The sequence below is a fragment of the Taudactylus pleione genome, unplaced genomic scaffold (genome assembly GCF_031769625.1).
Source record: "Taudactylus pleione unplaced genomic scaffold, aTauple2 ptg000678l, whole genome shotgun sequence".
In the NCBI taxonomy this organism is placed as follows: Eukaryota; Metazoa; Chordata; class Amphibia; order Anura; family Myobatrachidae; genus Taudactylus; species Taudactylus pleione.
In genome coordinates, this window is record NW_028285080.1 from 737,548 (window position 1) to 754,480 (window position 16,933).

General features: G+C 42.7%; 1 protein-coding gene across 3 annotated transcripts in view; it reads left to right on the plus strand.

Moving 5' to 3' along the window:
• The window catches only part of KHDRBS2 (KH RNA binding domain containing, signal transduction associated 2), a 554,229-nt gene that overhangs the window by 285,251 nt on the left and 252,045 nt on the right, over window positions 1–16,933 (plus strand). For all 3 annotated transcript variants that reach the window (XR_015872448.1, XR_015872449.1, XM_088455914.1), the window contains exon 4: window positions 14,032–14,178. Coding sequence is in view for 1 of the 3 variants with exons in the window: in XM_088455914.1 (XP_088312040.1) it covers window positions 14,032–14,178 (147 nt within the window). In the remaining 2 variants the exon portion in view is untranslated. The remainder of the gene's footprint in view (window positions 1–14,031; window positions 14,179–16,933) is intronic.

Consider the following 16,933-nt stretch of genomic DNA (forward strand, 5'->3'; position numbering starts at 1 on the left):
ACAAATGTACCTGCCACAGACCACTTTACCAGTGATCCTATCACATATCCCCCCCCTTTGTTTCGACCTGTGGGGCGGAACAACTGAAGCCCCCAAACAATGAACGCGTGAGAATGCGTCAGCATTGGCCAGCTGGCTTCCTGGCCTGTGTTCCACTGAAAATTTTAAAGTTTGTAACGCCAAGAACCATCTTGTAATTCTCACATTACTGTCCTTATTTTCAGACATCCACTTCAGAGGGGCATGGTCAGTGATCAATTTGAACTTTCTTCCGACCAAGTAGTACCTGAGAGCCTCTAACGCCCACTTTATGGCCAACGCCTCCTTCTCCACTGTGGCATAGTTTCTCTCATGTACATTCAACTTTCTGCTAAGATAGAAAATAGGGTGTTCCTCACCCTCCTTGTTCTGGGACAGGACCGCTCCTATACCTACTTCTGATGCATCGGTTTGTACTATGAATTCCCTTTCAAAATTAGGAGTCATCAGGACTGGTTGGGAACACAACGCTACTTCAACTCCTGAAAAGCTTTCTCTGCCTCAGGACTCCATTCTACCATGACTTTTTGTTTGCCTTTGGTCAGGTCAGTCAGTGGGACTGCCATGGTGGCAAAGTTGGGTATAAACCTCCTGTAGTACCCCGTAATTCCCAAAAAGGCTCTCACCTGCTTCTTATTCAGAGGCCGTGGCCAGTTTTGTATGGCATCAACTTTATTGAGCTGAGGCTTTATCAGGCCTCTGCCAATGGGGTATCCCAGATATTTTACTTCCTCCATGCCTAGACAACACTTTTTTGGGTTGGCTGTCAAACCTGCCTTATAGATGGAGTCCAACACTGCTTGCACCCTGGGTAAGTGAGACTGCCAATCAGGACTATGAATGACCACATCATCCAGATAAGCAGCCACATACCGTCTATGGGGCCTTAGAATCCTGTCCATCATTATTTGGAAGGTAGCAGGTGCCCCATGTAGCCCGAAGGGCAACATCTTGTACTGAAACAAGCCCTCTGGCGCTGAAAAAGCTGTCTTTTGTTTGGCGCTCTCGGTTAATGGTACTTGCCAATACCCTTTGGTTAGGTCAAGAGTGGTTAAATACCTTGCCGTCCCTAGTCTCTCAATCAACTCATCCACTCTTGGCATTGGGTAGCCATCGAATTTTGAAACACTGTTCAACTTTTGGAAGTCATTGCAGAAACGCACATTCCCGTCGGGCTTTGGAATCAACACAATGGGACTTGACCATTCACTATGTGATTCTTCAATAACCCCTAACTCTAGAAAATTTTTAATTTCTTTCGACACCGATTCTCTTTGTGCTTCTGGTAACCTATAGGGCTTTAAATTAACTTTAACCCCTGGGTCAGTGATGATGTCATGTTTAATGACCGATGTTTTCCCAGGTATGTCAGAGAACAGCACCCTATTTCTAATCAGAAACTCCTTGACCTCTTGTTGTTGAATTGCCGACAGGGTTTTTGCCACTGTCACTTCGGGAACTAAGGGCCCTGGATTTACTGGAGGGTCTCGGACGGCCGACAGTACCGTTCTATCTTTCCAGGGCTTTAACAGATTTATATGGTATATCTGTTCCGGCTTTCTTTTCCCCGGCTGGTAAACTTTGTAATTAACCTGCCCCACTCTTTCTAAGATTTCAAAGGGCCCTTGCCATTTAGCCAAAAGTTTATTTTCCACAGTGGGAACCAATACTAGCACTCTGTCCCCAGGAGCAAAGCTGCATAACCGAGCATTGCGGTTGTATACCCTCTGCTGTGTTTGTTGAGCCTGTTCCAGGTGCTCTCTCACTATCGGCACTACCGCAGCAATTCTCTCCTGCATTTGAGAAACATACTCAATCACGGTTTTGTAAGGACTAGACTGCCACTCCCATGTCTCTTTGGCAATGTCTAGTAACCCCCTTGGGTGTCTCCCATACAACAAGTCGAAGGGTGAAAACCCGGTGGAGGACTGGGGATCTTCTCTTATGGCCAACAATAAATACGGCAATAAGTAGTCCAAATCCCTACCATCCTTGTCGACCACTTTCCTAAGCATGTGTTTTAACGTTTTGTTAAACCTCTCGACCAGCCCATCGGTTTGGGGGTGATAAACCGAAGTTCTTAACTGTTCGATTTTGAACAGGCGGCATAACTCTTTCATGACTTTGGACATAAACGGTGTACCCTGGTCAGTTAGTATCTCCTTCGGTATACCCAGCCTGCTAAAGACATGAACTAGCTCTGGCAATGGTCTTGGTTGACGTATTGCGCAACGGGATCGCATCCGGGTACCTGGTAGCGTAATCCATTATGACCAGAATATACTGGTGTCCCCTGGCAGACTTCATTAAGGGTCCAACCAAATCCATCGCTATTCTTTCAAACGGCACCTCTATTATAGGCAATGGAACTAGTGGACCCTTAAAATGTGGCCTGGGAGCATGATACTGACACTCAGGGCAGGATGCGCAAAAGTCAGATACCTCTTTATGAGGCCCGGGCCAGAAAAACCTCTGCATTATTCGCTCAGTGGTTTTCTCTACCCTAGATGGCCTGCCGTTATCTGACTATGGGCCAGATCCAACACTGTTCTTCTGTAGGCTTTGGGAAATATTAGTTGTTCCACAACATCTTCCCCCTTCTTAGTCACCTGATATAACAAATCCTGACACATTGCCATGTGGGGATAGGACAAAGGACTATCAGGGTCTACGGGTTTACCATCAACTACTTTTACATTCTCCCTGGCTTTTACCAAAGTAGGGTCATTCAACTGCTCCACGGCAAAGACCTCTCTTCTGACCTCTAAATCAGGCAGATGATCACCTGGCCCAACAACACTTCCCACCTCAATGGGAGGCACATCAGTTGGCGGGCCACCGTCACGTTCTGCATTCTCTAATTCGCCAACCATAGTAGAAAAAGGGAATAACTCTGACTCAGAAGAAACTCCCTCCTCCACTACATCAACAACCTTCTCAAATGGATCGGGGTTGTTCACCTCTGGAACAAAACGGCTTTCCCACAACTTCCAGAAGTGAGCAAAGTCTCTCCCCAATATTGCATCGTACACCAGACCATGCACCAAACCCACAGAAACTATAGCAGAGCCACATGGTACCACATCGGCCGTAACATAATATTGAGTATCCCCATGTATGCAGGTCACACCAACAGTTTTCCCTGTATGCCTCAAGGGGTTCACCAGCTCAGCTTTTATAAGTGTCACCAAGCTACCAGAGTCTATAACAGTGCCTCTACTCGGTTGCCATCTACAGTGAGTACACACATGTGCATCAGTCTCAGCCTGCCGGTCAGCTGTACAGTCTATCTGTGCAAAGAAAGACCCCCTGCGGTAGACATGAGCAGTATCACATTGCATAGGTTCAGTTGTAAGTGCACAATTAGCGGCAATATGGCCGAAGCCACCACATCGGAAACACTGAGTCATATTAATGTCTAGTCGTTTACGGGGCAAGAACCTTCCCGGCCTGTCTCCAGGTTCTACACCCTCAGTCTTGGGTACATTCCACCGCCCAGCACCCTTCTCCCCTATAACAGTCTTACCAGTGTCTCTGGGAGTTCGCTGGTGCGCCATCGGGGCTCGGTGGGGCATACTCATCAGCTCCTCAGCCGCCACGTACCTCTCCACCAGCTCGACCAACTGGTCCGCGGACTTAGGGTCTGCATGTCTCACCCACTTGCGCAGAGTCACAGGTAATGATCGCAGGTACCGGTCCATCACGACCCTTTCCACGATCTGTGGTCCCCTCAGCGTCTCGGGCTGTAGCCATTTTGAGGACAGATGGATGCCGTCATGCATCTGTGAACGTGGAGGCTTGTCCTTATGGAACTCCAAGCGGTGGACCCGTTGGGCATGAACAAAGGTGGTGACTCCCAAGCGAGTTAGGATCTCCTGTTTTAGTTTTTTACAGTCCTTGGCATCAGCCATGCATAATTCGAAATATGATTTTTGTGGCTCCCCAGACAAAAAAGGTGCCACCAGACTTGCCCACTGCACCTTGGGCCAACTCTCCCTTTCAGCCTTTCTTTCAAATGCGGCGAGATAGGCCTCCACATCATCGCCTGAAGTCATCTTTTGGAGGAAGTGACTGGCTCGTACGGAGTGAGTGGTGGTGGGAGGACCAATATTAACATCTCTGGGCCGGGCGACCAGGTGCTGTACCACCTCTCTTATGGCCTGGCTGTTTTCCGCTAAGGCCTGGCGGGTTTCCTCAATGGCGACCTGTTGTTGCCTGGCGGATTCCTGCTGAAGTTTGTTAGTCTCCTGCTGAGCCCTGGTAGCTTCCTGCTGAGCCTTGGTAGATTCCTGCTGAGCTGCTGTAGCTTGGAGCAAGGCCTTAATAATGTCCTCCATTTTGTCCTGGGGTGTAGGTTGGAAGCTGAACCTTGCCTCTCTGAGCATTGGCTGACGCCTCCTCTATGGGACTCCAAGGACACAGTGTTATTTCCACACTCAGAAATTGGGTGTCTGTCCCTTTAATTTTTAAATGGAAAGTTTTCCTCTTGCTGCAACTTTAGTGTGTGTGGTTGCCCGCATTCTCCACCATATTGTGACACAGTTAGGTTAGGGGGTCCCTCTCCTGGGTAGAGGACTCCTTCCTTACACACACACACAGCAGCAGGGAAGCAGCACACCAGTCTGGATGCAAGTACAAGCTGGTCGGCACCAGTCTTTATTGTGCAATGTCAGAAACATAAAGAAAACATAAATATAAATCCTGGCCCTGTCGGGGCACTAACTTCACAGGTAGTTCCCTCACTACCAGAACCTGGCAGGGCCTAATGCCCTCGCCAGCAACAAAAGCACAGCACAACACTCACGGTTAGGTTTCCAAGTGTCTCTGAGCAAACTCCCTGCCTGCTCTCCCAGGTGAGACAATCAGCCCTAAACAAACTAGGCTTATATTGGCCACTCTCAGGTGGAAGACTAACAATCCTGTTACCAGGCTGCGAGAACCAAAACCTGGAGTGGCCGTGGGTGGAGCCCTCCCTCTCCTCTCACCCACAACCCCCAGGTCCCAAACCAGCTTTTCAAAAAGCCGAAACGCAAGCCTGCTACACTGCCGGCTTTCTCCTGGGGGTTTAAAACACAAAAGACAGGAATCTGGGACAAATGTACCTGCCACAGACCACTTTACCAGTGATCCTATCACAGTATGTATTTACCTGGTGGCAGCTCTAGTGGGCTGGTTCATCTGGTCATGTAATATAAACAAACGTCACATCTCTAAGTGTTTAAAATAGGAGCCAATCAACGACTATTTGTTAGTCTATGTACTGCAGTTGTGGATGAGAGTTAATTGGCCAGAAGAGATCCACTACTTCTAAATTAAAGAATATTAGTTATTACTTTGATCTCCTATTGAGCCTCTCTGACCGGCTGCATCTGTGGCACACAGGGGCTTATTAAGAGAGGAGGGACCCCTGTTCACTCACCGTTCAGGACCCATCCTCTCTCCCTGGCTGCAGTCAGCAAACTGACAGCAGCAGTAGACTGCGGGCACTAGAGTGTGCCCGGAGTCTACTGTGCATGCGCGGTTCACCGGGAAAATGACGTGGCAGCCATTTTCCTTGTGATTTCTTACTGTGCATGTGCAAAATGCCGGGAAAATAGCCGCGGCACTCATTTTCCAGCATTTTCAGCTTCGCTACTCCGTGGGACATCGGAGAAATATGTATAAAATAAAAGTATGGGTGCAAATACGCCCCTGGTGGCACGTGATTTAAACAAACATCACATTTTAGTAAATATACAGACTTATCTAGAGTTACGGAAAAAAGTGGGTACCTTTGGTGTGCTACATCTTTGAAAATTAATTGAAATGGAGAAATTTCCACCACTTAGGGGGATTTATTGCAATATTAGCTGTCGGTAAAACACAACCTTCTAGTAACTCTTCAAATCACCATTTGTTTATGTTTTGAATATTATTCATAAAACAAAAGCCCTATGGCAGCTCATGGTTCTTATACCTGAATATTTTATTCTTGGTATTTCGACAGAGGTAAACATATATAAAACAATTTACAATACAAATCAATACATAAATAGCATAAATCAACCTGCCCCAGTACAGAAGGATAGATGTTATATGCCACCTACACCCTTACGGGTGTGGGCTCTTAGGTGGATCTATTATATGGTAGGTGCAGGTTTTCAAAAAGATGACCCTAGGCGTTTCGTCCATATACAGGACTTCATCGGGGTAGATACAAAAATGGAACTGGTCTGAATAAACACTTGGTGATATGGAACTGGTTAGAACACTCAGTGCAGCCTCTCTCCCCAGCCCAGCACACACGCTGCTGTCACACTGTGTGCAGGGCTAGGGAGAGAGGCTACTGCAGCAGCAGTTAGTTCCCTGGGTCTGATTCAGCTTTGGGAATAGAGTGAGAAACAGTATGTAACTGATCATCTTGGTGAAACTATGCTGCACTGCAGGTGGGGCAGATGTAAAATGTGCACAGAGAGATTTAGATTTGGGAGGAGTGTGTCCAAACTGACATCTAAATTGCAGTGTAAAAATAAAGCTGTGCGGTATTTGTGGGCTACATGCAAAAGCAGCCAGTATTTACACTACATGGAAAATATAATGTATGTATTTAAACCCCTTGCATTGCAACATGGTATGTCCTAGTTCACAGTTACATGCTCTTTCTCACTCTATTCCCAAAGCTAAATTAGACCCACTCTCTCCCTGCACAATGTTATTTGCAGGAGGCGGTAGCGATTGCGCCCCCACCCGCGGGCACCAGCACCCCCTGCGTGGAGCATGCGCCCACGTTGCTTCCGCAAACTTATTGATTTTTTTTTTATGGAGGGGGCCTGGCCACACCTCCACAGTTGGCCACGCCCCTCCCTGTACTTAGGCCCGGAAGAGCTGTTCGCAGCCCTGCAAGTGTCACATATCAAATTAATCAGTGTGGTCTCCTGGTATGCTCTAGTTGCATCACATTGCAATATTGCAACTAAAATGCATTTTCAGTTAAAGAAAAACACAAAAAGACACATGTTGCAAGCAGAGTCACACGGGACCTGGCGTCTCGCTCCGCATGGCATATTGAGGTTAGGTGTATGAGGACACATCTATATCGCCCTCCATATTAGAAAAAATACAATAACAAACATAAAAGTAATCCTATAAAAACACACCTGCACATGAGTGCTTACTACAGTTTAATGATCTTAGCAGGGAGCCTCTGGGATTCCTAATCATCAGCAGCCAGTCACAATTATGTATCCACACTGTCTTTGTGCGAATGGCTGGCAGTAAAGTACAGACTCAGGGACTGCTATTGCATCATTCAGTACTCATCTCTAACCATCTGCACCACCCATACATTTAGTGTTATATAATGTTCAGTGATGCCCTGGTCAGCAGAATATGCAGCTTAGGCTAGGAATACAAGACTTAGGGCCTGATTCAGACCCACTCGCGAGCGGCTGTCCGCTCGCAAGTGGGTCAATGTTGTGCACTGCGCATGCGCACGACGGCGGGAGCTCCGTCGTGCGCATGCGCCAGACGCGATGAGCGAAGGACTTTCCTTCGCTCGTTGTGTCTGATCAAAGGGGGCGTGCTGTCGATGTTGATTGACAGCACGCCCCCTTTGGTGGGCGTGCCAGGGGTGTGCCTCCCTGACGGGGGCGTTCCCAAGGGAACGCCTACCGTCAGAAGCTGGCCCACTGACATCACTAGTGATGTCAGTGGGAGTGATTTTGGCTCTGATAGAGCCAAAATCACTCCGGGCCTTGCGGTTGAAAACCTCAACCGCAGGCTCCGGCTCGCAGTGGCGATGGTCGCAATGGTCAAGACCATCGCGGCCATCAAACTGCACGCTCGTATAGGCTGTGGGTGGTGACCCACAGCTATACGAGCGTCCAGGAGGACGCTCCATAATTTTGGAGGGCAGCCTTCATTCAGAGCGTGCGCTCTGCTCAGAGCGTACGGCTCTGAATGAGGGCCTTAGTAGAAAGTAGGCAAATAAGAATAATTACAAAAATATCCAGGTGAACAAGCTGTTGTTAAAATATAATATAAATATAATCACTAAGAAAAGTGACTTACTGAAGCCTTTAAGCATCTAATGTTCTTTTCAGTGCTCTGACATTAATCATATAGCTTGCTATTGACATTCTAGTGAAGTGTTTAAATTGTGTACCATAAATCTGGTTTAGTAAAATCCTAAAAAAAATATGTATTTACCGATTTAAAATGTCTACTTTGTATATTTAACATATTCTTACTTATACTATGTGCCAAATGTTGAAATTTAAATTTTAAGGGACTGATGTTAGAGTTGGTACAATAATAAACACAATTACTCATAAATAATGTATTTCTGTACTTATACAGAGCCATATACATTTACACATGTGTAAACTTTCATATTGGCTGCATATGCACCTACTGTAGTTTGCACCAAGTCACTATTCTCAGCAGGGTTAAAAGCTTAAAAGCTGTTGGTTCAAATCCCGACCCTGGAAGCATGACACAACATAATCCCGATGCTGGCTGGTAAGTATATTTAACCCTCCCTTCTCCCCCCCTAACCCTAACCCTCCATTGGGGGTGCCTAAACCTAAGACATGGGGGGATGCCTAACCCTAAGTCCCCCCCATGGTGCCTAACCCTAACCCCCCCTCCCTGCACTCTAAACCCCTTAATGTTAGGGAAGCCAGTATAGAGGAGCCTTGATGATTGGCCTGGCGCTTATTCATATATTTGCAAATGTATGTAACTAATACCTCTAAATCTCTATTATCATGTAGGATTTAAGTATTGTTTCTGCTGTAGTGTGCTGGCGGGCAAATCTCTTTTTTCTGTGTTCAGTGTTAAATCCGCCCTTTACAAGCACCTGTGTTATGCAATTAGCTGATTTGAGCAACTACCATTTTTTTGCAGTTTGGAGAGGCATGAATGGAGTCAGCATTAGGAGGATGTGCTGATCCTTATAGTACCATGTGGAGGTTTTTTGGGGTACCTCCAAGGTAAGTTAGCTCTCAGCTTATATATGTACTGTTATCATGCAGTACACCAATTGTAATTATATGACCCAGAGTGGGTGCAACCATTATGTAGCAATAATTATTTTGGGGTGACCGTTTGGGAGTGTGGCCCCTGGGGGTTTTCTGACTGGATCTTTCTCATGGCACCACCACTTAATTCACATAGAATACTTTTATCACTTCTCTATTTGTTTGTATATTATTTATGGCATTTTAATTCTTTCTCATTTCCTTAACACTTATTGATTTATCCTTACGCATCTTTTCTTTACACTTCACTATCACCTTTTTCCCTTTTTCATGTGATGCCCTGGGGATGGCCCTTGGCTGGAATTTTTTGGGGTGCCTTGCTTCTCAGACGTGAACCCCTTAATTTTAGGGACGCTGGTATAGAGGAGCCTTGACAATGGCCCAGCGCTTATTCATATATTTGCAAATGTATGTAAACCAATACCTCTGAATTTCCATTATCATGTAGGATTCAAGTATTTTTCATTTATCTGCAGTGTGCTGGAGGGCAATTTTCTTTTTTCTGTGTTCAGTGTAAACCCCGCCCTTTACAAGCACCTGTAGAATTTTACATTTTAAAAGCCATGAATTTTAGGTGAATGGAGTGCTAGTATTGGGCCCTGTATCCCAAATTTTCACCGATGATGTCATTTTTGCCTATTGTCATTATCCTCGTATTCAATTACATTGATTTTTTGCCGGTGCAAAAAGTCAATGTAAAAAAACGGGGATAATTTTTGGCCAGGCTTTAGCATCTTTTCTTTACACTTCACTATCACCTTTTTCCCTTTTTCGTGTGATGCCCTGGGGATGGCCCTTGGCTGGAATTTTTTTGGGGTGCCTTGCTTCTCGGACATGAACCCCTTAATGTTAGGGACGCCAGTACAGAGGAGCCTTGATGATTGGCCTGGCGCTTATTCATATATGTGCAAATTTATGTAACTAATACCTCTAAATCTCTATTATCATGTAGGATTTAAATATTGTTTTTGCTGCAGTGTGCTGGTGGGCAAATCTCTTGTTTTTCTGTGTTAAGTCTATAAAGCACTCAGACTGCCAATGTAACCCATTGTGACCAGACATTTTAATTACATTTTTGTAAAGTTTTTTTTTAACTTATATTGCTGCTGTTGTTATAATGCCACCACCCATACGCATGTAGCTAGAGATATTGAACTTTTTATGAATTGTTTCCAGAAATAATTCTGTAGATATAAACCACATTCTCTTCATATTGTGCTTGTACTAATATTTAATTAAGAGTGCTAGACAAGAGTGACATGTAGGGAGTTCTAAAGGGCATGTGATGCCATTAAGCACTGTGGAGGATAATATTATGCACTATCAGGGCCCTGGCTCTACTCTAGAGGAGGAGGGTTTAGGGAGCACTGCTGGTTTCAATTGTATTAGGCCCCTCAGTGTTGCAGATGGACAACCACCAATAGCCGCTGCTGTGTGCACTATTGCATACGACTCACAATCAGTCCATGTGTGTTTTTTTTGAGTACCAATCTAAAAATTCAGCCAGAATATTCAAGAGTAGTTTTCAGAAGTCACCATTAATTTATATGCCCTGGTTACCATAAGCCCTTGTCACACCTCTGCTTTGCAGAGCTTGTGACACCTCACAGCCAAGTGCAGTAACAACAGGAGCTGAGCCAGTAAGGGCAGGGGTGACCATGGCTGGCAGTAGCACTATCTTATACAGGTTCTCTGCAACAGCTGGCCTGACTATGGGGAAAGCCAATATTTCAAGGCCGCGGCAGACCTTTGCTCACAATGGAGGCCATACTCAGACGGATGATCTGTACCTAGCATAGGGTTTGTGAAAGTTTCAGTGATGCGACCAATGGTGGGGTCTAAAGATGCACAAAGCATGATTTCAGCATTCTGTAGACACTGACAGTGGGCTTCTCAGGCTTTGCACATTCAGACTCACGGATGTACACCAGGGGATAGCATTGTCATAAAGTCACAAGACACAACTGCAGAAAAAGACTAAAGGAAGACTGCAACTGCTTCCAAATCAGGATCAGGCCATATAAGGAGGAATCCCAACCCCTCCAAAGACCCCACCCCCTCAACAGACCCACACCCTTTAATGCTGCTTCCAAAAATTTCCCATCCTGGTTTTCCATCCCAATCTGCTTCTGGTGCATGTTGTAATATTGAACCTAATTCCACAGCTTAAGATGTGACTGTCTCCAGCATCTAAAACTGATAATTTAGTCACCCAACTGAATGTTCCAATATCATTTGACCTGCATATAGCTGCTTACGAATTTGGATGGCAGTAACAATGTATGGATTGCACTTGTTTTTATGGTTCCATTTACCACTGTAACTACTGACACATTCAATTGTTGCCAAATATTTAAAACCATAGGATTTCCAGGTAAATTGGAAGGTTCTTCTGGTAGTCTCTACTACTGTTGCATGCTTGGATCCTATACACAATCCCATATACAAATATTCAAAAAGTAGGTAGGGCCCTCCAAGAGAATCTTGTAAACCTAGATTGGTATGCCGTGTGATAAAAGACAGTAGGGGATGTACTGTACTCCTTCCTATTATAAATATATATTGCAACCTATCACCAATTGTATGAAAATGATGGTGACTTATAATGCATTAATTTAATGTGATGTTCAATCAACAGCTTATACCATGGCAAATCTTGATATAGTCACTGAATGTCCAGAGTCACAAGGCTTGGATAAAAAGTTAAATCAAGGCAGTCAGGTCTGTACTAGATTAAATGACTGAATGCTTGAGCAGAAAGTAAGAAGTATAGAAGCTTTTTTCAAGCATTATTAGATGCAAATAATAAAAAGTGTCTCCTGAAAATACTATGTACAGTAAATAAAGATATAAAAAGGCCAATGTGCATGTAGGAATGACTTAATGCATTTCATCCCATGGAGGACTTTTTCAGTGGAGTCTGTTAAGAAGTCTGATGCTGTTAATATCCTTTTTTCTGAGGTGCTGCATTTTTCTGTAAGACATGGCTACAGAAAAGTTGTCAGGAGTTAGATGGCATTGTTTGAACCACCACAGCCCCATACTTCTCCCCTGCCAGGAGCTCCCTCCATGCTGCCCAACTCTAATATAGGGATGGACATCAGAAGCCAATGATTATCAACCATCAATGTTCTCGATTCAATTAAAGTACTTTTTCCATCATATTATAGATATTTAATTTTCCATTGCCCATACAATAACTAGCTGCTGCTGTGCAGCTGCAGACAGCGCGGAAATGGAGTCTGCAGATCATCTAATGTGCACATGTATGAAGCTTTGAATGCTTCTGTGCATGTGCACAGTAAAACAAGTAATGATTATACCATCAAATGGTTGCAATGCGATGGCTAGTAGCGATTGCATTGCTGGATTTTATGTTGGAAACCCAGCAACCATTCCATGCTTGGCTTCTGATGTACATCCCTATACTAAAATGTCTCCCCAAAGGTGGGAACACCTGTCCAATTTATAGGGATGATGATGTTTCCATTGACCCCATCCCTTTTGTGTATCTCACAATTTGGTCATGCCCCTTTTTTCCTGATAAACCCTCCCAGTATCTCAGGCATGCAGTATCTATGATATCCAGGAACATTAAACACTGAAAAGGGTGTTATTCTATTAATATCTCTACCTAGAGGGTGTTACATGTGAAGTTAGAAATCTACTTACAAGAGGTCCAGTGCAAGAAAGACAAAAATAGTTAGAATTTAGGGAATATTTATCAATGGCTTGTATTTCTAAAGATTTCTAACATGCTGCACGTGGCTGGCAACTGCTGGATTTATTATCCAGCAGTTTGAAGGTTTACAATTATAATGCTAGTGATGAGTGGTGAGTTTTAAGCCCATAGATCACCAACAGTTTAATGAAAATCACCACCATTCCAAGTATTTAAGTTCAGTGGTGGCTCCAAAAGTGGTGCTGCAGTAAAGTCCAAAATTTAAATAGGGGAGCCACACCAACTGCAACCCCAAATTCTGCCAAACATCACTGACCAGGACTCACTGGCAGTTGGTGTGGCTCCCCTATTTTAATTTTGGACTGCACTGCAGCCCCACCTCTGGAGCCGCCACTGGCTAAGTTGCATTGCTAGCATTGATGGGTACAAGTGTAAAAATAATAACTGTATGCCCCCTTAAATAAATGAACCTGTTCTGTGCCCCTGTAAGAAATAAATGTTATCTATGGCTTTCCATAATAAATAAATATTTGTCTGCGCCCCTTTATTACAATAAATAATTTTTGTGCACCCTTATTATTTTTGATTAACGTATTTGTCCTAAATTGTGATATAATAATTTGTTATGCTTCTCATTCTGTGTATTAAATATTATATCTCTCAACATTTTCTGTAGTGAAGTTGGATCCAATACAGTTCAAGGGATTAAAGAAGTAACCCTGTACCTGTCAATATACTAAACTAGAGCATCCCCGGTAAAAATTAGTTAAGATTGGTGTGCTCACCCACTGTACAAACAGGAAGCCAATTAGGATAAGACTATCATACAATATGAAAAAATATATTAAATCCCATGTAGCTTGATGTATGTTGTAGAAACAATTACAGCATTTAACAATGAAATTGAACATCACTTCACATTTATCCATCTTTACACAAATTAATTAAAATAAAAATAGACTTTATTTTATATTTATTATTTATTATATAAGTTTGTTTTCTTTGCTAAATGATTTATGATAGTTACATTTCTAAGTATAAGCTAAGGAGAAGATATTGCATAAATCATGTAATTACATTCACTACATCTGTTTGAAACACAATTAAATAGAAATGTGTATAATTGTCTAAAGCCAAGTTTTGCTTCAATACATATTACTTTGAAAATGTCTGTTTTATCTACAACATTCTATTTTCAATTGGTTCTATATTTATGGCTGTATGAGTGTATCCTTTTGTTGGTAGTCAATGCAAAATATGAGGCTTATTTCTATAAATTCCATCTTTCAGGAAGAAGAATTAAGGAGCAGCGGAGAGGCAAAATACGTACACTTGAGCGATGAACTTCATGTATTAATTGAAGTATTTGCTCCACCAGGAGAAGCATATTCACGTATGAGTCATGCTTTGGAAGAGATTAAAAAATTTCTTGTTCCAGTAAGTATAAGCTATTTGTCAGCTTAATATTTAGTTCTATTTCATTTTGAACAATTCTATTCTGTATTCAGGAAAGTGGAATAGATGCTTAACCACTTACTGTAATTGGCTAATGTATTGTGTTAATATTCATACATAGAGTGCCTAGAAAATCATAGGCATCATAATCAAAATCCTTACCCTTTGCCACATCACACACTGGAAAGAAATACAGGAACTCAAACCTTTTCTGGTTTTATTTATACATTTCCCATACAACATAGATTTAATAAAAAAGGCAACAGTTCTGAAAATGTATAAAAAATAAAATATTAGAATACTAGGGTTTAAAAATCGATCAGTCCCCTGATCTAATACTTTGTAGATACATCTTTTCTGCAGTTAAAGCCATCAGTCTGTTTGGCTATGTCTCTATGAGCTATGAGTATTTAGGTTGAGAAATTTTTGGCCATTGTACAAATTCAGTCAAACTTAGTGGTGAACGGCAATCAACTGCTCTCTTTTTAAGTCTATAAACAGATTTTCTATCGGATTTGGGCTAGGGCTTAGGATTGGCCACTCAAGGGCATTCACCTTCCTGTTCTTAAGCCACTGCAATGTTTTCTTGCTGGTATATTTAGGGTTGCTGTCGTGCTGGAAGGTGAACCATCTTCAGCTGTCTAGCAAAGGGCCTCAAGTTTTCTTCAAAAATGTAGGTGCAATATTTATCTTTCCTTCAATCTTGGTCAATTATCCAATCCCTACCAAAGAGAAACACCCTCACAAAATAATGTTGCCACCACCAAACTGTATTTCACAGTAGATATAGTGCGCATGTTTGGTTTTCACCTAACATAGGGCTGATTCAGCATTGCTGCAATGCTGTATGCAGATTCCCGATTATCGGGAATCAGCACATGTGCAGGACATGTTCTCCGAATGTGCAGAATGGGTCCTGCGTGATCGCATGCAGCTTCTTCTATGCCTCTGCTTGTTTGCCAGGCAGAGGCATTTAAGGGGCAGTGCGGGGGCGGAGACGGCCAGCGCTCCTTGAAACGAGGGCATGTCGGCCTCGGTTTCCGGGAATGGCAAGGCCAGGGGCTGCGTCCACGGATGCAGTTTCCTGGCCTCGCATATATTTGTAATTGCACTTTTGACTGGGACATTCAACTCCTTTTATATTTAACTTCTGTGGACTGCCATTTGTGGAGTTCTTTTGAAAATTGGAAGTTACTTCTGCTGCTACTTTTAGTCATTATTAGATACATTGATTATATTGTAACAATTTTATCCTCACAGAACTACAGTAACAACTTGAAATTATATATTATCTAAGATACTATTTAATGTTGAATGACATTCATTGCTGTTCTCCCAATTGATGTTTATTTAAACACTGTATTTTTATGTAGTATCATTGCATTTTCATACATTGTAGATTATCTACTTTGGTTTTGTAATTTTTCATATACGATTTAGTTTACTATTCAAAGTCATCATCTGTGCTGTATACAATCCACTTCTTAAGATTTTGTTAATGTTATTTTCACTTTCATGTTGAGAATTAAAATGTGTAAATAAAGCTGGAGAAATTTTGATTTCATGTATTCCATTTTACATTGGATTTTCACAGGGAATGATGATTCTCTATAAGCACAGTGTGTAATATACAGTATATATTTCTGGACTACAGCAAAGATGTAATACCATAAGATATCTCTTGTGTTTCATAGATAGAAGGTACATTTTGAGAAACCCATCACTGGTAAATTGCTACAGTTAAATATTAAAAAGGCAAGTTAGCATAGGCACACAATTAACTGAATTCACGGGGGTGGCACAGATGATTGCTGGAGAAAGTATTTTAGATCTGCTGGTTTGCACAGATTAGTAGATTGATGTTGCTTGGCAGAAATAATAAAGAGTACAATAGCAATTCTCAATGATAATAATGAATAGTTTACTGGTTCAAATACACAATTGAAAAAATACAAGAACTCTGGATGGCAGATGTATAAACCCCAAAGGCAAAACATAGAGATGAAAACGTAAAACAAACTTAAATGCAGATCAGACCAAAGTTATACTGGAAGCTGAGGTCCACTGATAGTTTCCACAGGTTGCAGTATACACAAATAACTAACAGATTTTAAACACAAAATACTTCAATGAAGATTGCACAGATATTATGTACATAAATACAACATAATGTAGAAGTCCATAAATGAAGAAACATAGGCTAGAGTGATGATAATTATGGTATAGTAAAAGCTTACAAATCCCAAACAAATGAGCAAAAGTAGTGCAGCTATAATCAGAGTTCAGGCTGGAACCGCAGAGCATAGGCAGATTATCAGAAGGTTATAAATCCAAAATATTATGACATTAGCTGGAGTTTTGGGGAAAATTATTGTATAGTGAAACACTTAAAATGTTCAAACAAATATGGAACAGAAATGCAGCAGTAGCTGTAATCACAGTTCAGACTGGAACCATATATATCCGGAATACAAGTGCATTACTTATATGTCTTGTATATCAAGCCATATTGTGGGGAAACAGTCGGGCAGCCGATGGACAGAATGCCAACCACCGGCTTCCTGACTGTACAATCGCGGCAAGGATTAAATTACAGGCATCGAAATCCCGATGCCTGTCATTTTCCCTACAACTGGAGACTGACTCCCGGCTTACCGATCGAAGGTAAGCTGGGCGACGGGCGCAGACAGCTGCGGGGGGAGGGTTAGGTTTAGGGTTCCCGGGGGGACTTAGGGTT